The following is a 26933-nucleotide window of genomic DNA, read 5'->3' as shown; positions in this document are numbered from 1 at the left end:
ACAGAACTAGAACAGAACTAGAACAGAACTAGAACAGAACTAGACAGAACTAGAACAGAACTAGAACAGAACTAGAACAGAACTAGAACTTGAACAGAACTTGAACAGAACTAGAACAAACTAGAACAGAACTAGAACAGAACTAGAACAGAACTAGAACAGAACTAGAACAGAACTAGAACAGAACTAGAACAGAACTAGAACAGAACTAGAACAGAACTAGAACAGAACTAGAACAGAACTAGAACAGAACTAGAACAGAACTAGAACAGAACTAGAACAGAACTAGAACAGAACTAGAACAGAACTAGAACAGAACTAGAACTTGAACAGAACTTGAACAGAACTAGAACAAAACTAGAACACAACTAGAACACAACTAGAACATAACTAGAACACAACTAGAACACAACTAGAACAGAACTAGAATAGAACTAGAAGAGTACTAGAACAGAACTAGAACAGAACTAGAACAGAACTAGAACAGAACTAGAACAGAACTAGAACAGAACTAGAACAGAACTAAAACAGAAGTAGAACAGAACTAGAACAGTACTAGAACAGAACTAGAACAAAACAAGAACAAAACAAGAACAAAACTAGAACAAAACTAGAACAAAACTAGAGCAAAACTAGAACAAAACTAGAACTAAACTAGAACAAAACTAGAACAGAACTAGAACAGAACTAGAATAGAACTAGAACAGAACTAGAAGAGAACTAGAACAGAACTAGAACAGAACTAGAACAGAACTAGAACAGAACTAAAACAGAACTAGAACAGAACTAGAACAGTACTAGAACAGAACTAGAACAAAACTAGAACAAAACTAGAACAAAACAAGAACAAAACTAGAACAAAACTAGAACAAAACTAGAACAAAACTAGAACAAAACTAGAGCAAAACTAGAACAAAACTAGAACTAAACTAGAACAAAACTAGAACAGAACTAAAACTGAAGTAGAACTGAGCTAAACAAAAACTTTACTTGAACTGAGAATCATATAACTTTTCCTATTTAAGCTTTAAAATCATATTTATTTTTTTTTTTATTTTACCCTCTCAATCCTTTTATTTCAAATATTTGCCATTTTCATCCATTTTTGATTTCTCTAAAGTTTTTAACAACATGGCAGTAAAATAATGATAAAACTTAAAACTCTTTAAATGATGAGCTCTTAACGCCTGTTTATATACTATAGATTTTATAAATATTCTTTTTTCTTTAGCATTTTTTTTGTCACAAATAATTGTCACTTTTCTTAGTTTTATGATGACAGTTTTTCACTATTGTTTTTTTTTTTTTTTTGTTTTTTTGGTACATTTTTATTATTTTCTAGCAATTGCTGTTTTCTTTCTCATCTCTATCAACAGACAAGTGTTAAACGTAGCAGAAAGTAAAATGCAAGAAAACTATTAAACAAAAACAAAACTGTGTTGTCTACTGTCAGACAAAATGTGGCAGTTGAACAGATTTTTTTTTGGTTCAAAATTCATGAAAGAAATAAAAAAAAGCAAATCATCAAATAGAACGAAAAAATTCATAGTATAATAACAGGAGTTTAAATAGCGTACATTTAAAGCATACTTATGAGGCAATGAATAGTGTTTTTAATATGATTTGTAGCATTAAAAGGATTTTTAAGCTTAGCAGGAGTTTAAATAGCAAGAAATTAATGCTAGTGTTAATCCATTTTGAATAAAAGCATAATAAAGTTAATTTAAATTAAATCTGAGCTCATGATTTTATAACAGAATAAATATAAAAATATTGAATTTAATTTCAAGATAAATGATTTAAAAGTTTTACGACTTTAATCGTTAAATTTGTTGTTAATATATTTTAATTTTTAAAATTTGCTTAACATTTTCAATCGCATTTATCATACAAATTTTAAAACTTTGTTTCCTTAATTGAAATTTCGTATATACTTCTTATTTTGTTGTTCTTTATTGACCTTTTGTTTTATACCCACTTTCTGTTACTTTTACTTATGCCAACCACAAACGTCTTACCGAACTACTTGTACAAACAATTTCTTTTTTAAAAGTTTTCTTATAATTATTTTACTTGTTTTCTTTAACACATTTACAGCAAAAAAAAATCTTAAGCCTTCTGCTGTCTGTGGTTCTTACCCTTTCCACTTACATTAATGTATAATTGCATTAATAATTGTTGTAAAGTTTTGTTTTCACGTCGTTGTACTTGTGTTGCATATATACAGGCGCTTTTTAATCATGAAAGAAAACATGGCCACACAATAGTGTTTTTCTCAAATAATTTACACACTCAAGTATACTCTCTCGTACGTGTGTGCATATTCATTCTTCAGAGTATGAGTTTGTTTGCAGAAAGCAAGTGATTGAGTATGAGTGGAGTATGAGAGACGTTTACAACAGCAATTTACAGTTTCTTATTATAAAACAATAACACTATACGTAAATAAAACTAAAGGAAGAAAAACCAGAAGAATACTAACAACATTAATCTTACTATCGGCAAGAAAATGAGAAAAATTGTTTGGTCGCGTAAAGGTTCTTTATCAGGAATGTAAATACTAATCTAGTTCAGTTCTACTTCAGTTCTAGTTCAGTTCTAGTTCAGTTCTAGTTCAGTTTTAGTTCAGTTCTAGTTCAGTTCTAGTTCAGTTCTAGTTCAGTTCTAGTTCAGTTCTAGTTCAGTTCTAGTTCAGTTCTAGTTCAGTTCTAGTTCAGTTCTAGTTCAGTTCTAGTTCAGTTCTAGTTCAGTTCTAGTTCAGTTCTAGTTCAGTTCTAGTTCAGTTCTAGTTCAGTTCTAGTTCAGTTCTAGTTCAGTTCTAGTTCAGTTCTAGTTCAGTTCTAGTTCAGTTCTAGTTCAGTTCTAGTTCAGTTCTAGTTCAGTTCTAGTTCAGTTCTAGTTCAGTTCTAGTTCAGTTCTAGTTCAGTTCTAGTTCAGTTCTAGTTCAGTTCTAGTTCAGTTCTAGTTCAGTTCTAGTTCAGTTCTAGTTCAGTTCTAGTTCAGTTCTAGTTCAGTTCTAGTTCAGTTCTAGTTCAGTTCTAGTTCAGTTCTAGTTCAGTTCTAGTTCAGTTCTAGTACAGATTTGAATTCTGAATCCATTCAGTTTATAAACCCACAATTCATCTGCATTTTCCATCTCTGTTTTTAAAGATCGTATTTGAGTGGGCTAGTGTGCAACACATAAGAAAGGTCTACCACAAATAAATGCATTTACTGTTGTTGTATTGTTCATGTCTGCCTTTTGTTTTTATTGCTATTATTTTCGTTTTTGTTTTTCTTTGTATGTGTAAAAAATACAAATAAAAAACGGAAGTTAAAAGGAAAGTGGAAAAAAATTAAAATGACTGCGCAACGGAAGTGCAGTGTACAACAAGAGGTAGCACCAGTGTGTTAGTTACTCTTCGTGAGTTGTAGTTACATATATAGTAGTCGCAGCAGTAGTTTTAGAGTCTTAGGGGTAAACAATGTTAGCATACTTTTTTGTATTTTTTTTTACACACCAGCATGTTTAGTAGTTCTTCATTGTCATCATTATAATCATCATCATAGTCATGGTTTTAGTAGTTTTTAGAGTGGTAGCCGTCAAAAACTTCATCATCTGCAGAAGGACCATCATGATTTAGTTTATTGTTTTATTGTGTGTATTGTTTAGTTTTTTTTTTTTTTTTTTGCTGCATTTGTTGTTTATTCTTTGTCTTTTCACTTTTGTCTTGGTATATTTTATGGTGTGTGTTCATTTTTTTTCGTTATTCTTTTATAGAACAAAAAAATTTTATACATTTATAATGTTGACTTTGTTTTTGGCTTGTTTGTTAGACTCTTCCGTTCATTTTGCTTTTGTTAACCATATTGTCTTGCGGTTTTGTATTTTTGTTAAGTTTGTTTTTTTCTGCTGCAAATGTTTTAATATTTTTTTATTTTATTTATTTTTGTAAAATCCTGGCTCTTAAATATGCTCTTGTGGTTTTTGTCAGAGGTTTATTATGGCGTTTAAATGTTGTTTTAAGTAAACGAAAGTTGGTAATTAAAATAAAAATGCAAATATTAAACGAAATATGAAAATATTAATTAACATTTTTGTTGGGTTTTCCAAATGTTTTTGGTGCATAATATTTACACACTTAAAAGCGTTTTTTATAAAACAAAATAAACGTCAAGGTTGCTATTTTGAGGTTTTATTGAAGATTTGACATTGTTTTGTATTTGAACAGATTTTAACTAAAAGTTAAAAGAGAAATTAAAGCATACTTTTAGGGTTTTTAAGGGTTGAACTAGAATTTAACTAGAACTGAAATAAAAAATGCGTATAATTTTCTACAGTTCGCTATACCTTTACAAACTCTTGAATGAAAAAACTCATAATATATGGCATACTTTTGGGTCCTAATTTAAAAAAAGTTTTAAAAAGTAAGCCGAGTTAATAATAGCTTTTATAACGATATTTTTTTTTAAAGAACAATCAATATACACCTTACAAAATCTTAGCAAATAAATGCCATCTCTAGACAGATACTATACAAAAGTCTATAATCAGCCAGACATTACCTCAATATAAGAAAAGGCGTTAACAGCAACTAAAAATATGCATTTCTTTCTTTAGCAAACCCCTGCAAACAAAAAACACTTTTCCAGTGGCCTATACTTACTTAGAAATGAAGAAAAGTTTAAAAACAATAACAAATACAAAACAATACACAAAAGAACACAAAAACACATACATACAAGTCAAAGATTATAAAACAAATAAAAAAGATGTTTATATAAGCTACAACATTAGACAAGACTTCTTGGTAAAGGTAGGCAGGCGAACAAACAAATTGTCTATCTTTACAGAGATGGTAACACAAAGATAGTAAGGAAATATGTCTGTGTTTATATGCAAAAATATACTATTAGTTTTATGGATAAAATACAAACAAACCAAATGAGAAATGAAAGAAAAAATGGAAAATGAAACTGTCTTGAGATTTATGAGCCAAGTTACGTGTTCTTTAGAATATGTTGCCTAACTGGCAGGCAAATAAAGACTATGGAAAGAAAAGGTTTTGCATTTGTTTAACTTAAAAGGTAGTAATATACCTGGGAGATTTGCGCTGGGCTTAAGTTTTCTTCTTAGCCATATAAAATGCTATAAAGAAAACAATATGTTAAACAAACAGACTCTACATATATCAGACTCCACATACTCCACATAAAACAAACATATATGGGTATATTATATAAACTAGGAAAGAGTACGGGTTCGAAAAGACAATGATGAGTAAAATATAAACTGACAGTAGGAAAAAAAAAAACTATAAGCATATTTATGTAGCAAAAAAGGGTTTTTAGTGTAATAAGTTCAAATTTATTTTTTTGAAATTTATCTTCAAAGACATAAAATGGAATTTATAACTTTATTAAATTTTTGTACTACATACTGTTTAAAAAAATAAGAAGGGCCTGCAGTAGGAAAAGGCAGTTTAAATTGGTTGTAACATATAGCAATAAATTTGTTCTAACTTTATGTTTTTGATTACTTTTTTTACTCATTAGTTTAGATCTACTTAAGGTCTCGTTTATGTTAAAATTCAGTTCTAGTTCAGTTCCAGTTCTAGTTCAGTTCTAGTTCAGTTCTAGTTCAGTTCTAGTTCAGTTCTAGTTTTTTGAAAAATACTAGAACTTTACTAAAAAACTAGAATTTTTACTAAAATTCAATTTTTCAAAAAATAAAATTTTTTATTTTTTTTTTAAACTTACACTAAAAAATTTATTTTTCTATAGCACTTTTCATAAAGAACAAATACTGCGATTAAACTCGAAAAAAAAATTAAAACAAAATGTTTTTCCCTTCTATACGTATACTTAATATTTGTAATATCTATAAATCAATAATACGTATACGTACATGTGTTGTTAATAAGAGCAGTGCACTGTGCTTATTAACTGTTTTACAGTTAGAGTTCAGTTATAGTTCAGTTCTAGTACAGTTCGAATTCAGTACTAGTTCAAATTTTCTCAAGAAAAAAAAAAAAAACATTTTTTTCTAAAATTACAATAAAAGTTCTACAATCTATTGTTCACTAAAAATTCGATTTCTCATTAAAAATTTGATTTATCATTATGAATAAGCTAAAAGTAGATTTTTCAATAAAAATTCAATTTTTCACTAAAAAGTTTATTTTTTACTAAAAATTTGATATTTTACTAAAAATTTTCATATTTTACTAAAAATTAAATTTTTCACAAAAAATCCAATTTTTTACTAAAAATTCAATTTTTTTACTAAAAATTAAATTTTTTACTAAAATAAAATTTTTTATTAATAATTAAATTTTTTATTAAAAATTCAATTTTTTACTAAAATTTTAAATTTTCAATAAAAATTCAATTTCTTTATAGCTCTTTTCATAAGGAACAAATACTGTGATTAAACAACATCAAAATTATTTCATATTCAAGATCAAACTTGAAAAAACTTAAAAATAATAGTTTTCCCTACTTTTCTACTATACGTATACTAAATATTTGTAATATCAATAAATCAATAATACGTATACGTACAGGTGTTGTTAATAAGAGGTGTGCACTGCACTTATTAACTGTACAACATTCCATTTGAAAAAACTGTTCTATAATTAGTAAATAATTTTTCAAGCTATTTATTTATCTTCTATAACTGTCAATCATAAAATGTCAAAAACTCTAAACAGAAATACTTTTTCTGATGGCTAATACAAAAATGATTAAACACATTTCAATAATTGTTTTAGGGAAAAATTTTTCTTAAATTTACTATTTAAAATTTAATGAAATTTTTGTTAAATTACATAGCACTTTTCTAAAAAGTGTTTTTATTTAAAGCATACCTTTAGGCGTATTAAATGTTTTTATTAAAATTTAATGCTTTATTTTTTTGTGTAGTTTTATAATTTAATTATATTCTAATTTAATTATTAAAGAAAAAATATATTTGTATAGATTTTTTTTTTAACTAAACAGAAAAACAAATATTGTAATAAATACTGAGTAAATAGTTAGTTTTATAATTTGCAAAATAATAGAGAATTTGTGCAATTGAAGTTTTTGACACTTGTTTTAATGAGCTGGTAGTAGCAACAATAAGAACAATAGTAGGAAAAATACAACTTTTCAAAAATAAATAGCGGAAAATTACAGTTAATTAATAGAAATAAAGCGGGAAAAATAATGGAAAATTGTAGAGAGTTTTTGTGGAAAAAAGTGGGGTTTATCTTAAGGCGTAAAGGAAAAGTGATGGTAGAAGGGATTAATTGAAAATTTATTTTTTTAGTTTTAGTGCAATATAGTTGTAATTGTTATTTTTTTATGATTTAAAAGTATTTATTTAAGCCTAAAATTAGGCAATGTTTCTAGGCTGAAATATTGCATACTTTTAGGATTTATATTTATAAACGTATGAAGAATATAACTTCATTTAAAGTGTTAACAGAATAATTAATATTTTTCTATTTTCCTATTCTCTTAAGTTTGTTCCAGCAATTAACCGCCTAAAAGTACTCCTCTTTATCCACAATTTATAGGTTTTCATCTTCTAATTGTCTTAATAAATTATATTTTATATTTACTTGAAAAAAAAACATGTCTAAATCCAAAATGCATTACATTTCCGTCATTAGCTTACTTACTTTATATAAATTTTTAATTCAAATAATTTCCCTGGAGTCATAACTCGTTTCAGAACACTTACTCCTTTAGCTCGAAGTCTTAAGATTCATGTCTTTTAAGTTTTATAATAACAAAATGGGCTTAAACAAAAATTAACTACCTTTTGCTTCATCTAAATCCCTCGTTGTTCATAGACGTTATTAACTTTTCCTTTTTAAGCCTTTTTTTGCCAGTTTTTTTCTTGTTACTTTTTTTTATAGCAGTTTATTTCTTTTAAGGAAATGAAACCATTTATTTCTTTTTGAAAAATAAGTAACTGTAAAAATAAACATCAATACCCTTTGGTAATTTCGTAAATAAATAATTTATAAACGAATTTGTAAAAAAACAGAAGGCACAATAAATGGAAAAAACCTACTTAGTTGAAGTTTGTTTTTTTTTTTTTTTTTTTGCAAAGGTTATCACAATTTCATTTTTTTAAACAGGGAGTCGCTCACTTAACCTTTAACTAGGGAAACATAAAAATTCTTATTATCTTAAAAACAAAACGAGTACAAAATGTTAAAAGGAAACTGAAAGTATCAGAAAGAGAGCAATTACCATTATAACAAAATTGTTCGAAATTTTTTTCATTTCTTGGGCAAACTTTTAACCAAAATTTATTTACTAAAATAGTTTTCTAAACGTGACCATAAGGTAGACCCAATAATCAAGATAAACAAAATTTAATTTTGCTATATTTACTATAGCGAAGCAAAAAAGAAAGTAACAAACTACTTGTTAAGTTAGCTTTAAGGTAGTCTATATAAACATAGCCGTAAAAATAATCTTTTAAGGTGTAAAAAAGTTATGCTAGTCCTTTAAGGTTAAATGAGAAGAGTTGTAGACATAATAGAGGACTGATTTATCAATGTGATTAAATTTTAAAGGGAACATTAACATTCCTTTTTATAAGTATTTATTACCTTTAAAGTATCTAAGCCGTAAGGTATGCTATAGCTTTTTATTTATGTGAAAGATATTGATTAAAGTAGACTGTAACAATATTTAATTTATTTATTTACAAAGTAAAAATTTAAGAACAAGTGTTTAATGTTTGAGAAAATGTTGCTTACTTTCAGGCACAAAGGAAATTGTAATAGTTATTCTCTGGAAAGACAATTTGGACTAGAGACTAGACTATAGACTAGACAACAGGCTAGACAATAGACTAGACTATAGACTAGACTATAGACTAGACTATAGACTAGACTACAGACTAGACTACAGACTAGACTAGACTAGACTAGACTAGACTATAGACTAGACTATAGACTAGACTATAGACTAGACTATAGACTAGACTATAGACTAGACTATAGACTAGACTATAGACTAGACTATAGACTAGACTATAGACTAGACTATAGACTAGACTATAGACTAGACTATAGACTAGACTATAGACTAGACTATAGACTAGACTATAGACTAGACTATAGACTAGACTATAGACTAGACTATAGACTAGACTATAGACTAGACTATAGACTAGACTATAGACTAGACTATAGACTAGACTATAGACTAGACTATAGACTAGACTATAGACTAGACTATAGACTAGACTAGACTAGACTAGACTAGACTATAGACTAGACTATAGACTAGACTATAGACTAGACTATAGACTAGACTATAGACTAGACTATAGACTAGACTATAGACTAGACTATAGACTAGACTATAGACTAGACTATAGACTAGACTATAGACTAGACTATAGACTAGACTATAGACTAGACTATAGACTAGACTATAGACTAGACTATAGACTAGACTATAGACTAGACTATAGACTAGACTATAGACTAGACTATAGACTAGACTATAGACTAGACTATAGACTAGACTATAGACTAGACTATAGACTAGACTATAGACTAGACTATAGACTAGACTACAGACTAGACTTTAGACTAGACTATAGATTAGTCTATAGACTAGATTATATTTTAGTCTATAGACTAGACTCCACAGTATGGACTACATCAAATTATAAACTAGTCTAAAATGTCTAATTGCTTCTTGAATATTTTAAAACTGAATTAACAGACGGTTTTTCTAGTCCCTTTTGAAGTATTTCAATTTTCCATAAAATCTTTCCCTTAACACTTGCTTTATTATGGTATTTCATGCCAGTCCTTTAAAATCATAGCAAATTCCTGCACCGTTCTACATCACGATATGAGATTTACAAAAATATTTAGCATATTTTTAGGCCTCTTAACTAAACAATCTAATACTTAAATGTACCTATTTCTTATAAACCCACATTTGATTTCAAATAAGATGAGTTTGTTAATATAAACCTTTTTTCTGTAGCAAACATTTTCTTGGTTTCATTTTAGTGTAATGAAACCTTTAAGCATTAAAATCTCTAAATGAAAAAAAATGTAGCTAATTTTCATTTGTAGCTAAACATATTTTGCTCAATATCCACCACCAGCCACTTCTACCAAACACTCATTATGGAATTTCCAAACGTGCTAAGATGCTTACAATTAATATGCAGGCCAGGTAATGTCTTAAACGAGTCGTGAAAATATTTTCTTGTAATATTTTTTTTTTTGCTGTTTACTTTAGTCTCCCATAAAATCTGCAAATCCTAAGGGATGCCAAAGTAAAGTCAAGCCAAACAACAACTAAACAGGCAGCTTCAACGAGGCAACAGCAGTCTCTAACGGAAACGGAAGTATAACAAACGTTTGTAACTAACCGTAGTTTTATGCCAATGAGAACAAAGTTAACGCCGTTACGGAAATAAGCTTTAATTTATGAATTATGCATAAAAAAACGCAAAAAAAACATTTGAATGTAAAAGAATCTTTAGGAAGACACAGGAAAAAACACCAAAAAGGATACGACAAGACGTGGCTGTTTAAGAAATATTCCCAGCTAACAAAGCAAAGCTTTTTTCTATAGTTCTTCTTTTTTTAATATTTTAATATTCCTGGCAAGACATAAAAATAGAATTTTACTTAGTTGACTTTATTATTGGCATTCCAAAGCCAAAGAGTGAAGGGCGGTACCAACTAAGAGCAAAATAAAATCTCCTACAACAACAGCAAACAAAAATTAAACAATTTTCATTTAAAATTCTTGTCATGTTAAGGGGTTTCTGCTCAGCTTTAGTAGACACATACACACACCAGCATAAAGTTTCTTTTCCTTTTTGCTTTCCTCTTTTTTTCTAAGAACTTTTTAGGTTTTCCTTTTGCTGGCTGCCTTTATTCAATTAGCTTTTTGTGTAAAAATATTATTTTGCACCAAAAAAAAAAGAGAGAAAAAGAGAAACACTATGAATATCATTATAATGAAAGAAATATTGTATAGCATACTTTTCGGAGGTTAAAGTAATTAATACCCAACTTTAAAGTTTCTCTTCAAATTTTTTGTAACATTCTGCAACGCCTTTTGTAAAATGGTTATTTACCGGTTTTTTTTATAAAAGGTTTAAATAGCTTTAGCAGAGTATGAGTGAACAAAATGGTTTTGAAATTAATTTGCTAAACAAAAGAAGAAAAAATACAGCTATACGAGAAATTAATTATAATTGATAAAGTTGCAAAATTTTTAAATTAAAGCATATTTTCAGGCCGTAAATAATAAACTTAGTTTAAAGTTAGTGGGATGATTTTGGGTGAACTTTCTCTGAAAGTTGTAACACACTTGATGAGTTCATATTTAATTGACCTTCTTTTTTTTGGGGGGTGAAGCACAAAAGTTACTAAACTTTCTGGGGTTAATTGTTAACTAGCTGAGAAGTAAAAGGGATTTAGGGACGAGCTTATTAAAAACAGGAGAATATTAAGAAAAAGTAAATGTTTTTTTATAATTCAAAAAAAAAACTAAATAATTTATGGTGAGTTTTTTTTATAAAATTAATTAATTAGGTGTTTAAGAATGAACTTAGCTGGAAAACTATAGCATAACTTTTAAAGATATATATTTAGAGCATACTTAAGGGATAAGAAAAATTATAAATTATCATAGTCTAATACAAAGTATAGTTAAGTCTATAATCTATTCTAAATCCTAGTCTGTAGTCAATTGACTAGTCTATTCTATAGTCTAGTCTATAGTCTAGTCTATTGTCTAGTCTATAGTCTACTCTATAGTCTCTATATAGTCTCTATATAGTCTAGTCTATTGTCTAGTCTATAGTCTATTCTAAAGCCTAGTCAGTAGTCTAGCCTATAATCGAATCTATAGTCTAAACTATAGTCTAGTCTATAGTCTAGTCTATAGTCTAGTCTATAGTCTAGTCTATAGTCTAGTCTATAGTCTAGTCTATAGTCTAGTCTATAGTCTAGTCTATAGTCTAGTCTATAGTTTAGTCTAGTCTATATTTAGTTTACATTAGCATATAGTCTAGTCTGTTAGATTCTACAGTGAATAAATGTTTCATTGAAATTTTGTTTTGCCGTTTATCTTAATTTGTCTAGTCTATAGTCTAGTCTATAGTCTAGTCTATAGTCTAGTCTATAGTCTAGTCTATAGTCTAGTCTATAGTCTAGTCTATAGTCTAGTCTATAGTCTAGTCTATAGTCTAGTCTATAGTCTAGTCTATAGTCTAGTCTATAGTCTAGTCTATAGTCTAGTCTATAGTCTAGTCTATAGTCTAGTCTATAGTCTAGTCTATAGTCTAGTCTATAGTCTAGTCTATAGTCTAGTCTATAGTCTAGTCTATAGTCTAGTCTATAGTCTAGTCTATAGTATAGTCTATAGTCTAGTCTATAGTCTAGTCTATAGTCTAGTCTATAGTCTAGTCTATAGTCTAGTCTATAGTCTAGTCTATAGTCTAGTCTATAGTCTAGTCTATAGTCTAGTCTATAGTCTAGTCTATAGTCTAGTCTATAGTCTAGTCTATAGTCTAGTCTATAGTCTAGTCTATAGTCTAGTCTATAGTTTAGTCTAGTCTATATTTAGTTTACATTAGCATATAGTCTAGTCTGTTAGATTCTACAGTGAATAAATGTTTCATTGAAATTTTGTTTTGCCGTTTATCTTAATTTGTTGCCTTCAAAGTGACAATAAAAAATCTTTGCAAAATTTTGCATAAACAAATTTTATCTTGCAATTCTTTAGTTTTAACAACTCCTACACCAAATACCTTTTGACCTTTTTTCCCAAATACTTTGTTGCTATTTTAACATTGTTAGTAAGCTGCATTTCATAGTGTCCTTCCATTCCTCCTGCAGTTGGTCACTTAAACTATAGTTTTCCCCATAAAGTTTTTCATATTTTTAATGTTTTTGCATAATATTTTCTTAGACAATGGTAGTTTGGTATGTCTTTATTGTCTCTTTTGCCCACTATAAAACAAACTTTTCGTTTTCTACCAAAAACCAAAAAAAAAAAAAAAAAAAAAAAAAAATAAAACTAAAACTAAAAACATAAATACATTTATAAAATTCTTTAGAGAGTCTTTAATCATCTTATTTTATAGACAAACAAATTTTGTTTTCTTGGCACTTTTTTATTGGGGGGAAAATTTAGCCAGAGATGCTGGCAAATGAGTTAAGGGCAAGTAAAGAGAAAACTTTGTAATCATGTTGTTATTTGTTTATTTTCGTTGTAAAATTTGCTAAATTAAGGGGTCTTGTAGTTCAGTTTTGACAGTTTTTTCTGATAGATTGCTAAACACTGTAAAGTTTATTTGACAAATATTATAATAGATCATCAAAGAGAATGGGGGGGGGGGGTGGTATTAAAAGAAATAGCAATTGTTTTAAATAGTTATAAGTTAAAAGTATAAAGGGATTTTGTTGTGAATAACGTTGTTTATAATTAATATTTATAATATTAAACCTAAAAGTATGCTTTGTTTTTAAAACATAACTAGCGACTAAAAGTATGCTGTATTTAATATTTACATGTATATTGTTATTATATGATATTTTCCTTTATTTTCTTTTTAATGTTATTTAATTCTTTTAAAACTGCTGAAATAAATTATTTAGCGCATAAAGTTCTGTTGTTTTTCTCACTTACCTTCTTTTATCGAATACCTTGGATTACTCATGTCAACTCTTGTCTGATTTTTAATCCAATATATATTTGGTGTGGGATTACCAATTGCTTTACACTGCATCGTTGCCGTATGACCAACTTCAATGACACGCGTACTAGGACCCTGTGTGATTACAGGGAAACCAGGAGGAGTTTTATCACCTGAAAAAAAATCAAAAAATATATTTAAATATATTTTAATTTTTTATAATAAATTGTTTATAACATTTATTAAATATAAATATTTAAATAAAAAAACTTTCAATTTAAGTCCATTATTTGTTTGAATATTGTGTATTGTGTTTATAATAAAATATTATAAATAACTAAAATCCCCTCAAAACAAAAAGAAAACAAGTAAGAAATTATGGTCGGGCGAGGCCGATCATATAATACTCTACACCTGTAAAAAAATAAAATGTGATTTAGTTTTCATAATAAAGCATTTAAGTTGAATTGTACCTTGCCTTGAATTATACTTAAGCCATTTATTGTTGAACAAAATTGTGGACATTTAAGTAAAATTTTGAAGGAGGCTTTGTATAGGGGCTAGGGCCAAATGAGAAGCTATAATTACAAAATTCATGAGGGTCATCAAGGCTAGTATAGAACTTGATTTTGCAGCTTTTTGTCGAGATACGAGTATAAGTATTAAACATAATTATGAACTTAAAAGCCCTATTCGGAGGGTTCAGTTGTATGGGGCCTAGGTGATAATAGACCGATCTTAATCATTTTCAAAAGGCTTCGTCCCTGGGACAATAGAAGATCATGTACCAAATTTCATTGAATTATCTTCAAAATTACGACCTGTAGTTTGATTACAAGGTTTACATGGACGGACGGACAGACGGACGGACAGACAGACGGACAGACGGAGGGACATAACTAAATCGACTCAGAAAATGGTTCTAAGCCGATTGGTATACTTTAAGGTAAGTATAGGACCAATATTATTGTACGTTACAAACATCAGCACAAAACCAATATATCCTCCCCACTAAAGAGGTGTAGGGTATAAAAATATTTAAATATTTATGCATACAAATAAATAAAGGAAAAAAGAAAAACAACAAAAAAGTTGCCAAAGCTTATTTACACGTTTCAATTAAATCCTTTCACAGTGCTGTTAATACAGAGTTATTTTTTTTTAGCTTGAGTGTCCTTTTTGGGTTTTGTTTGTTTGGTCGTTTGGGAAAGAGCACAAAGTTTTAGTTTTATAACTATATAGGGTAAGAGTTTTTGTATATTTCATAAAAGCAAAGACGTTTAAGCAAAATATACAAAATGCTCCCTGTGGTTTACTCAACCTGCAAATGAGTGTTAGTTACAGAAGATCCTGTACACCGATCTACAGTAAATGATCAAGTAAGAGACATATTAATGAATACAAGCTTATCTAATCATTAGCTTGTCATAGTTTTTTTCAAAATCTTATCAAATTGATCGATTGTTCAATCTACCGATCGTTCACTAGGTGATCTAAAAATAAGCTACAAAAACTGAAACCTTCAAAACAAAAGTCTATTGTCGCTATAGCCCTAGATCTTCATAAACTTAAGGGTACTAAATATTCCAAATAGATCTGGGTTTTATAAACCTGGTAAAAACTAAAAAAAAGCAACACTAGTAAGTATCTGTGTGTGTGTGCGTATTGTAAGCTTGCTGGTATGTGTTAAGCTTTGTAGTTTTTTCTTTTATATTTTTTATAAATTTTTTATATTGTGTGTGGTTTTTATATAGTATTATTGTATGTGTGTACATATGTATATCCTTTTTTGTTACTTTCGCTGTTGTTGTTATTGTTATTATTGTTTTTATGCAATATTTATATTAAAACGTGTCTGGCGTGAAATTAAAATAATATTATCAACACATACATAACCAGGCAGACTTACAAAAATTTACATACACACACACACATACATATTTCCAAACAAATCCTCGCCATTGCCCAAGGAGTAAATGTATCCCTTTTAATTTTCACTAGTTCCTTACTTTATGGTTTACAGTTTACATATTTTATGTAATCTTTGGAATATAGAGTAAGGACATACGCCACTTTATTGTCTCCCAGTAATGTAGCAGAAAGCCAATCACTTAAGATTCTCTAAGTAATCTAGAGCGATGCAGGTTTGTATATTCTGCAGGACATGTGAATGTATATGCATAAACACATGTTAAGTCTGTTTGTTGTTGGTGTGAAAGCAAGTGTAAGTGTAAAAGCTTTTTATATTTCTCTTTATATATATATATGTGACAAAAAACAATACAACACAAAAACAACAAAGTTTTTTCTTTATTTTTGTAACAAAAAACACTGCAACACAAATACATGTTCGTATGCAAACAAAAACGCAAAACAAAAAAATAAAGAAAAAAAATCCTGCAAAAAAACACCAATTTTGGAATTAAAGACTTTTATGCATATAAACAGATATTAAAACCGACACTGAATGAATATGTTGCATGTACAATGTTAATGTTTTTTTGTTGCTGTTGCAGTGGCAGTAGTAGTTTTATACTTTTGTTTTTTCAGCATTTTTGTTGGCAGTGTAAAGTTGACACTTGGCATTTTCATTGTTTTTGTGTAATTTGTGGATGTTTTTTTTTTCTTCGCTTTTATTTAACTTTTTGTTTGTTGTTGTTGTTTATAACCAAAAAAATGTAGCTGTTGGAAAAAACAAAATGTAAAAGTATTAAAGTAAAGTGTTGTTATCGTTAGTATTAAACAAATGCAATAAAATATAGAATGCCAAAGATCATGATGCCATAAATATTCCTTAAGGAAATTTAACTTTAAAGAGAATAAGCAGACTAGACTATAGTCAAGATTATAGACTAGACTGTAGTCCAGACTATAGTCTAGACTGTAGTCCAGACTATAGACTAGACTATAGTCCAGACTAGTCCACACTATAGAGTATGGTATAGCCTATAAACCAAACTATAGATTATACTGTAGACTATAGCCAAGATTATAAACTGGACTGTAGTACAGACTATAGACTAGACTGTAGTCCAGACTATAGATTAGACTATAGCCCAAACTATAGAGTATAGACAAACTATAGATCATACTATAGACTACACTATAGTCCAAAGTAGTCCATACTTCAGACTAGACTAAAGTCCAGACTATAGACTAGACTGTAGACCAAACTATAGAGTAAAGTATAGCCTATAGACTAAACTAAAGTCCAAACTATAGAATAGATTATAGTCTAGACTATAGTTTAGATTATAGTCCAGACTTCAGACTGAACTATAGTTCATACTATGGAATAGACTATAGCCAAGACCTTAGAGTAGACTATAGTTCAGATAATATTCCAGATTGCACTATAGTCCAGACAACAGACTAGACTATATTCGAGACTACAATCCACACTATAGACTATACTATATTCCAGACTATAGTCATGACTAGTCCAAACTATAGACTATACTATTGACCAGCCTATAGACTAGACTATAGAACACTCTATATACTACATAGTCTATACAGTAGTCCAGACTACAGACTATAGTCCATACTGTTTATTAGCCTATATTCCAGACAATACCCTTAACTATAGACTAGTATATAGTCCAAACTCCGTGTTTGTGTTTCTTAGCAAAACAAAAAAAAAATAATAATAAATCATATCAAATCCTAACAGACTTCAGAATTCCATTTCTCATGATTCTTTTGTAAATAGTTTATATCGAATCTAAGAAATTCAATTATCTTGAAAGCAAAATAACAAAAATTCAATTAATAACTTGACCCCAACAACAAAATCAATAAATTTCAATAATATTTTGTTGAAAAGTTTTTTTCTTCATTCATTCTTCATTCTCTTGATTAAAATACATAAAACAATACTTTGCGGAAATTGATAACGGAACATGACACAAATACATCAGTATGCAAACACACACACACGTGCACACAAACACAAAGGTAGACAGGAAAACAGGCGAACAGATAAACAAGTAGGCTGGCAGAATAACAGGAAAACAAATAAATAAACATACTTACACTGACAAATTCTCTCTCTTTACTTATATATATAGACACACATACATGTGTATATAAAACAAACACTCGTGTAAGGAAGAAAACAAACCTACAATTCATATAGAGAGCGTAACATTATAAATAATATACTCATTCAAACCCCTACAAACAATCTCCTCTTTTATGTTTTTTTTTTGTTCCAGCAAACAAACAAAACATTTATTTTCAATCATTTTTGTTTTTGAAGCCGTATCTTAACTGTATTTGTATATAACTTCATATACACGGATCTCTATACCATTTTCATGTATAAAGTACTAAACATACCCCTGTTGTTAGGCAGTATTCTTCTCAAATTTAAAACTAATTCAAACTTTTATTTACTATAAAGCTGGGAATAATCCTTAACTTAGTGTTCCTAGGTAATAGATAAAATCTCTAGTTAAGGATATACCCCAGAACTGCTGGGTTTGTTTCACTTTAGATTTTTTATATTACACATACCCACTCACTTGCATATATTTCGTTTACTAGTGCTGACAATACAAATGGATTTGCAATGATTTATTATCGTATTAAATTGAATTCAAACAGGAACACAAAAAAAAAAAAATTAAAAAAAAAAATTAAAAAAAAAAATTTGAAATAAAAATCTATAGAACACAAAACGACACGGTAAAAGGAAACCTCTGTCAAACAAATGTAAAAAATCTACAACAACAATATGATTTAAATCAAATATAAACTAAAAGGAAAAAAAATATATAGAAAATTATAAAATAATAAACAAAATATATAACAAGTTGGAAAAATAACTACAAATAAACTTGATATATGAGTGGATATAGCAAGAAAATGGAGGTAGAAATCTGAGAAATAAATAAATCAAAGTATAAAAAAAATGGGAAAAGAGGAAACGGAAATCAAAAGTAAAACAAGCAAGTGAAAAATATTAAGTTAATACGAATTGAAAAGCCGATAGTGCAGGATTATAGTCTAAATTGTAGTCTACAGATTATGTGCTACATTATAGACTATAGAATAGACTATAGACTAAACTATAGACTAGACTATAGACTAGACTTTAGACTAGACTATAGACTAGACTATAGACTAGACTATAGACTAGACTATAGACTAGACTATAGACTAGACTATAGACTAGACTATAGACTAGACTACAGACTAGACTATAGACTAGACTATAGACTAGACTATAGACTAGACTATAGACTAGACTATAGACTAGACTATAGACTAGACTATAGACTAGACTATAGACTAGACTATAGACTAGACTATAGACTAGACTATAGACTAGACTATAGACTAGACTATAGACTAGACTATAGACTAGACTATAGACTAGACTATAGACTAGACTATAGACTAGACTATAGACTAGACTATAGACTAGACTATAGACTAGACTATAGACTAGACTATAGACTAGACTATAGACTAGACTATAGACTAGACTATAGACTAGACTATAGACTAGACTATAGACTAGACTATAGACTAGACTATAGACTAGACTATAGACTAGACTATAGACTAGACTATAGACTAGACTATAGACTAGACTATAGACTAGACTATAGACTAGACTATAGACTAGACTATAGACTAGACTATAGACTAGACTATAGACTAGACTATAGACTAGACTATAGACTAGACTATAGACTAGACTATAGACTAGACTATAGACTAGACTATAGACTAGACTATAGACTAGACTATAGACTAGACTATAGACTAGACTATAGACTAGACTATAGACTAGACTATAGACTAGACTATAGACTAGACTATAGGCAAGACAAATGATATTTACATCCAGTTGATTGACTACAGTACAGGTACGGTAGTCCCGTAAAGTACTGTCTTAACTTTTTTCCTATTGGTTCTACTTTTCCAATACGTTACATAAAACTATTCCAACACACAAACATTTTCATTTGAATTATAAATATTGTATATACATTTCCATCTTCCATTCGAGTCTATTTAAATATTAATAAACTCTGTTTACTTAGCTTTGTATTTAAGCAAGACAAAAAGAAACTTGGCAAAAATGTTGAAAAATGCTAGAAAAGCAATACTAAAAAATATTATATAAAAAAATATAAGAAATTGTTAAGTAACATGAATCTCTATAAAATTAAACAAAATACTACACTTGATAAACATTAAGAAAAAAAAAAGCAAGATGGATAAAAATGATATTTAAGTTAAACAACTACAGCTACAATATCTACATCTTGGAAAAAAAAAAACAACATTAAAATCATGAAGTATAAACTGGCAACATGAAGTTATAAGATTTTTTTTTTTTTTATTTTACTACAAGATTGTTGAGAGCGAAAAGCAAGAAAAAGGAGAAGAAATGAAATTAAATTGCTGCTTTAGTGAATACTTACAACAAATAATAAAAAAATTTGTATATGAGTAAATGTGTATGCAAGTGCAGCGCCTGAAATGCAACATTAAATTCTATTGAATTTTTAAGTATTGTATTCTTCTCAGTCAGCTCTTGTTTTCCTTAGTTTTTTCTTTTAAGAGATGCCTAAAAATAGACTACTTTTTTCAATGCTGCTTGTTTTTGTGTGTTCTTTAATGAAAACAGACAAGCAACATAATAGCAGCAAGTAAGAAAACATGTTCAACAACTGAGGACAATTTTTTCCAACAAAATTGTTTGTTCCACTTAATTTTTTTTTTTTAATTTTTTTAAGAAAAGTGTAGGAGAAGAGATAGCGTCATAGAAAAGTGAAGAATAAGGAAAAGAATAATAAGTCTGCAGAAAACGTGTAAATGCACTATATATAGATTTAACTGTAATAAAGACTATAGACTGTATTATATAGTCCAGACTATAGACTGGCCAAGGACTAGAAAGGACTGTAGCCCAAACCATAGACTAGACTATAGTCCGGACTATAGACTAGAGTATAGTCCATACTATAGACTAGACTATAGTCCAGGCTATAGACTAGGCTATATTCCAGACTATTAACAAGACTATAGTTCGGATTGTAGAATAGAGTCCAGATTATAGATCAGACTATAGTCCAGACTATAGATTAGACTATAGTCTATACTATAGTCCAGACTATGGACTAGAGTATAGTCCATACTAGGCACTAGACTATAGTCCATATTAGAGGCTAGACTATAGTTCAGATTGTAGACTAGACTATAGTCCAGATTGTAGACTAGACTATAGTCCAGACTGTAGACTAGACTATAGCCCATACTGTAGACCAGACTATAGTCCAGACTGTTGTCTAAACTGTAGTCCAAAATGTAGACTTGACTCTAGACCATAGTCTAGGACAATATATTACAGTATAGACCAGTAACAATAGTGTGGTCCATTACTATTGTTCAGACTATAGACTAGACTACAGTCCAGACTATAGTCCAGACTATGGACTAAACTATAGCCAAGACTATTGATTAGGCTACAGGCCAGACTATTAACTAGACTATAGTTCAGACTATAGACTAGACAATAGCTCAGACAATAGTCTAGACTCTAGTATATACTATAGACTGGACTAGAGGCCAGACTATGAACAAAACTATAGCATAGACTATTGACTAGGCTACAGGCCAGACTATTAACTAGACTATAGACTAGACAAGACTTTACTACTACTATGGAACTGATACAAGACTTTACTAGTACTATAGAACTGATACAAACACTGTACCCTAATTAGATCACATTTAAGCTTTTTGCAATATTTTCACCCTTTAAAACGAAGACCACCGCAACTACTGGTAGTCAACACTTGTGGTGTAACTGTTACAAAAGCCTTGCGAAAAAAAGGTCAGTGCGTCTAATTGTATTACCAATCGATGGAACGACGTGTTAACACCAATAGTTGCTGTGAATATTTGTAAATGCACAAGAATGGATCGAAATCTAATAGGGGTCCGTTTGCATTACAAACACCCTAGTTTAGTTGTTATGCCATCAATGGGTTTGTTAGCCCGCGTATTGGTATAAGAAGCAATAGACAACAACATAGACTCATAAATAATTTTTAAGTGTGTATGTGTAACAGAATGTGTATGATTTGTTAGGATTTACATGGTTGTCTTCTGGTAGAACTAAATGTGCTGGTGTGCATGTATTTGAGAGTTTAATACTTGTTAAATTTCCCTCTATAGAATCCATTTCGATGCAAAGGTTTGATTTAACGCGTTTTATTGTTGGTTTTCTTTTCGCTATTTTTTCTGTTCATTACTAGAAATTACACTTCCGTTTCTTGTGTGCAAATTGTTATTATGTTTGTTGTTTCCTATGACAAATGTTAATGTTAGGATATTTTAAATTTTATATATATTTCAATGTTAAAAAACTACTGCAAAAATATTTTTTTTTTTATTACTTTTATTGACACAGTTGTTGTAAAATTTTCAAAATATCTCTGATTTCAAATTATTAAAATTGACCCAAATACAGTTATCTATTTACCTTTCACATCAAACATTCTATATTCATGTATGTATTTACTAGCAATTGATTACCCTTATTTGTTTCTAAATCTCTCAAAAAGTTTCATCTTTCCAAATTGACCCTATTTTCTATTATTTTCTAACATCTTATTTAAATTATTCTTTGTATTATTTATTCCACTTCAAATACTAATGAATAAAAAGACATTTTTTATGCTGTCAATTTATATTTCATATCAACTTGTCAATTTTTCCCAATCACTTACTCTTTCATCTCTCACTCTCTAAATATACATTTTTATCTCAAATTAAGTACTTTAAACCCTAGCTTTTCCGAGAATCATCCTTAAAGTAGAAAAACTTAAATATTTAAAAATTTATTACAGGTAATTTTTGCTCTTGTTGTTAATGTTTGTTATACTGTGCAGTATTGCTTGCATTTCTAATGCAGTTTTCTATAGAATGTTTAAAAATTGAAACGAGAATGAAAATAAAATTACACAAAAATTGCAAATATAAAGTTTTTTTTTACTGTATCACTGCTGTAGAAACATTTATGGATGCAGAGAGAGAAATTAAGGAACTGAACTATAAGCGAACTAGAACTAAAGTAAAGCAGAACTTCAATTCAATTCTAGAGCTGAACTGAAACTGAACTAGAACTGAAACGGAACTAGAACTGAACTAGAACTGAACTAGAACTGAACTAGAACTGAACTAGAACTGAACTAGAACTAGAACTGAACTAGAACTGAAACTAGAACTGAACTAGAACTGAACTAGAACTGAACTAGAACTGAACTAGAACTGAACTAGAACTGAACTAGAACTGAACTAGAACTGAACTAGAACGAACTATAACTGAACTAGAACTGAACTAGAACTGAAACTAGAACTGAACTAGAACTGAACTAGACTGAACTAGAACTGAACTAGAACTGAACTAGAACTGAACTAGAACTGAACTAGAACTGAACTAGAACTGAACTAGAACTGAACTAGAACTGAACTAGACTGAACTAGAACTGAACTAGAACTGAACTAGAACTGAACTAGAACTGAACTAGAACTGAACTAGAACTGAACTAGAACTGAACTAGAACTGAACTAGAACTGAACTAGAACTGAACTAGAACTGAACTAGAACTGAACTAGAACTGAACTAGAACTGAACTAGAACTGAACTAGAACTGAACTAGAACTGAACTAGAACTGAACTAGAACTGAACTAGAACTGAACTAGAACTGAACTAGAACTGAACTAGAACTGAACTAGAACTGAACTAGAACTGAACTAGAACTGAACTAGAACTGAACTAGAACTGAACTAGAACTGAACTAGAACTGAACTAGAACTGAACTAGAACTGAACTGAACTAGAACTGAACTAGAACTGAACTAGAACTGAACTAGAACTGAACTAGAACTGAACTAGAACTGAAACTGAACTAGAACTGAACTAGAACTGAACTAGAACTGAACTAGAACTGAACTGAACTAGAACTGAACTAGAACTGAACTGAACTAGAACTGAACTAGAACTGAACTAGAACTGAACTAGAACTGAACTAGAACTGAACTAGAACTGAACTAGAACTGAACTAGAACTGAACTAGAACTGAACTAGAACTGAACTAGAACTGAACTAGAACTGAACTAGAACTGAACTAGAACTGAACTAGAACTGAACTAGAACTGAACTAGAACTGAACTAGAACTGAACTAGAACTGAACTAGAACTGAACTAGAACTGAACTAGAACTGAACTAGAACTGAACTAGAACTGAACTAGAACTGAACTAGAACTGAACTAGAACTGAACTAGAACTGAACTAGAACTGAACTAGAACTGAACTAGAACTGAACTAGAACTGAACTAGAACTGAACTAGAACTGAACTAGAACTGAACTAGAACTGAACTAGAACTGAACTAGAACTGAACTAGAACTGAACTAGAACTGAACTAGAACTGAACTAGAACTGAACTAGAACTGAACTAGAACTGAACTAGAACTGAACTAGAATTGAATTTGAACTACGTTTTCGATCTAAAATAAACAACCAATACGCCTGAAAATATGCTACCAAAACGTCTATAATCTGTCAAAATTTAAATTTCTTTCTGTGTATTTAGATTTAAATTGCATTTTTCAATCCATGTATATGACTTATTTTTTGCTTTTCTTTAAACGAAACTACATCTGAATGAATGAATACAAAAGTTAACGAAGGAAAGGGAAAAAGTTTAACTTAAAAATATTCTACTACAACTACACTAGACATGTATAGTGTATCTATGTAGTTATATATAGTACAACCAAGTACGTTTTACTACATTTACGACAATTTCATCTTATCTTCTTACAAATAATGCTGAATGGTAGATTAAATTTCAAATTGCATGAATATTGTATTAATACCAGATACCTGCTGCTGCAGCAAAAATATACTAATGTTGCATTCGACAAAATGTTTGCTGTTGCAATTATTTTTGCTGTTGTTCTTGTGCATTTCATACTCGTTAGAGTGTTTCAATGAACTTCATATAAAAAAAAAACTGGAATATAGAACAGTGGATGAAGCAGTGTTGTATGACAAATAAGTTGGTACTGAGTATTAAAGGTTTCGCTTTTTTCCAAGAAAATAAAATTAAGATATAGTATTAAATATGTAGTGAGTAAGAATATGAACTAGGATAATTGGAGTCAAAAAGGTGGGATGCTATTAGCAAGGAAAATTTTGAAATTTATATAAACAAATTTTAAGTGCAGAAAAAGTGGAACAAACTTAAAATAGTTGGCCTACAAAATTACTTAATCCTTGATATATATTCCTTTTATTTTCTCTTCTTTATGGTATTTAGTCAACCAATACCAACTCTTTGCAAATTTTTCCTGTTTCCCTTTTTGTTTTTCTCCAATTTCTCTTATTGATTAACAAAAGGAAATTTGGTCAATCTATAATTTCTTGTCTTTCCTTTTCTAGTATTACACATAGAAAACGAAGTTGTAATATAATACCTTAAAATTCAAATCAATTTTTCTAACCTCTGGTATACACTTACAGACACGCACACCAATATTAACCGTTCTGTTCTATTCAAAAAGGATAAGGAAATAGAAACGGAAATGTTAAACGGAAACACGCATACCCCTCGAATATTCTAGAATTGCAAAAGGCAGCAATGACAAGAAAAAAAATTGAAAACAAAACCGGATGTTGAAAAAAAGAACAGAAGCGAACATAAAAATGCAAACAATAGCTTGTTGTTGTGTTATTAGGAAAACCCAATATAGAAAATATGATATTAAAAATGTTTTTATATTGTCCATTGAAAGACTCGTGACACATGATTAGGTCTTCTTCGAAAAGCTTCACGATTTAACCTTAAAATTGTCCAAAAAGAGACTTCTCATTAAATCACACACACTAAAGTATTCTCTGAACTTTCAAATTGCGACTAAGAGAATCATTAGTGTGTTGGCAGCTTAAATGATTCTCTTAGTCGAATCTTAAATTCACTCTCCGATACCTACGATCTTAACATAGTCTTAAAGAGCTTAAGTTTTAAACTTTCAAAAGCCTCATGTTTGAAGCTTGCATTGACCTTAAAATGTTTGATTTATGAGAAACAATAATTTAAACTGTCATAAAGCAAACGAATAAAGCTTAAATTTCTGTATGAAGATACCTACAAAAAAATCTTAAATTAAACCTCCTAAAAGCTTTTAATTGCACCTCAGTTAACTCAGTTAACTAGAAACTTACGACTAAGACTTAAATTCTGTTTAGAAAGTTTAAAATTAAAGCTAAAATTCTACTAGAACTAAGCCTAGAATTCAAGCTCATTATTCCAAATTGAAAAGCTTTTAACCGTAAGCTTTCAAAAGGTTTTGTGTTAGAATTTTTCGTTAACTGAGTCATACAATTGCTTATAAAGTAAAGCTAAACTTTTGCAGCAAAAGGCCTTCAATTAAATCTTAAATTCAACTAACTATAAGCTTTCGATATAAGACTACAAGAAGCTTAAATTCTCCTAGAAAAAAACTCACCAATTTAGGCTTAAATTTTGTTGCTAAAAGAATAACGACCGTAGAAAAAATTCCGCAAATTAACAGCTTTTAATTGAAAGCTTTAAAAGGCTTTTATGTTAGCACTTATAGTCTGCTCTGATCAAAATTTAAAAGCTTTCACCTCAATTCATACTAAAGAATTTTTCGTCTAAATGAGGAGATATGATTGCAGCTTCAATTTATTTATCAAAAGTCCAACGATTGAAGCTATACTTTCGATAGCAAGAGATTCACTATTAAGTCTTAAATTTAACTAGCAGAAGCCTTCATTTGAAACTTAGCTTCCTAAACTTTGAACCTCAACTTCCGCAATTTAAAACTTACGAAGCTTATAATTTAGGCTTAAATTCTTATGCCAAAAGATTTGCCATTGAAACCTATATACCACTTCTTAAAAGCTTTTAACTAAAAGCTTTTAAAAGGTCATATGTTATAACTTGTAGTCTGCTTTATAAAGACAAATTTAAAAGCTTTCACCACAATTTATACTGAAGAATTTTTCTCCTAAGAGAGGAGTTATGATTAAAGCTAAGATTTATTTATCAAAAGTCCCACGATAGAAGCTATACTTTCGCTAGCAAAAGGCTTATATTAAGTCTTAAATTTAACTATCAGAAACACTCGCCTGAAGCTCAAATTCCTCTACATAAAAGCTTACGAGTGATGCTGAAAGTTTGCATAAAACTGTGCTATACTTGAAGCT

General features: G+C 29.4%; 1 protein-coding gene across 1 annotated transcript in view; it reads right to left on the bottom strand.

Annotated features, from left to right (window-relative positions):
- LOC119606118 (tyrosine-protein phosphatase Lar-like) overlaps positions 1–26933 on the bottom strand; it is a gene marked incomplete at its 3' end in the record, with an annotated part of 253895 nt that overhangs the window by 16762 nt on the left and 210200 nt on the right. The window contains exon 5 of the mRNA XM_037959503.1: positions 13663–13842. Coding sequence (XP_037815431.1) covers positions 13663–13842 — 180 coding nt within the window. The remainder of the gene's footprint in view (positions 1–13662; positions 13843–26933) is intronic.

This window comes from Lucilia sericata, unplaced genomic scaffold, assembly GCF_015586225.1.
Source record: "Lucilia sericata isolate MDLA Ls3-8-SP2 unplaced genomic scaffold, ASM1558622v1 Contig000552F_arrow, whole genome shotgun sequence".
In the NCBI taxonomy this organism is placed as follows: domain Eukaryota; kingdom Metazoa; phylum Arthropoda; class Insecta; order Diptera; family Calliphoridae; genus Lucilia; species Lucilia sericata.
The sequence above is the reverse complement of the archived record's forward strand: the minus strand, read 5'-3'. Positions and strand labels throughout refer to the sequence as shown.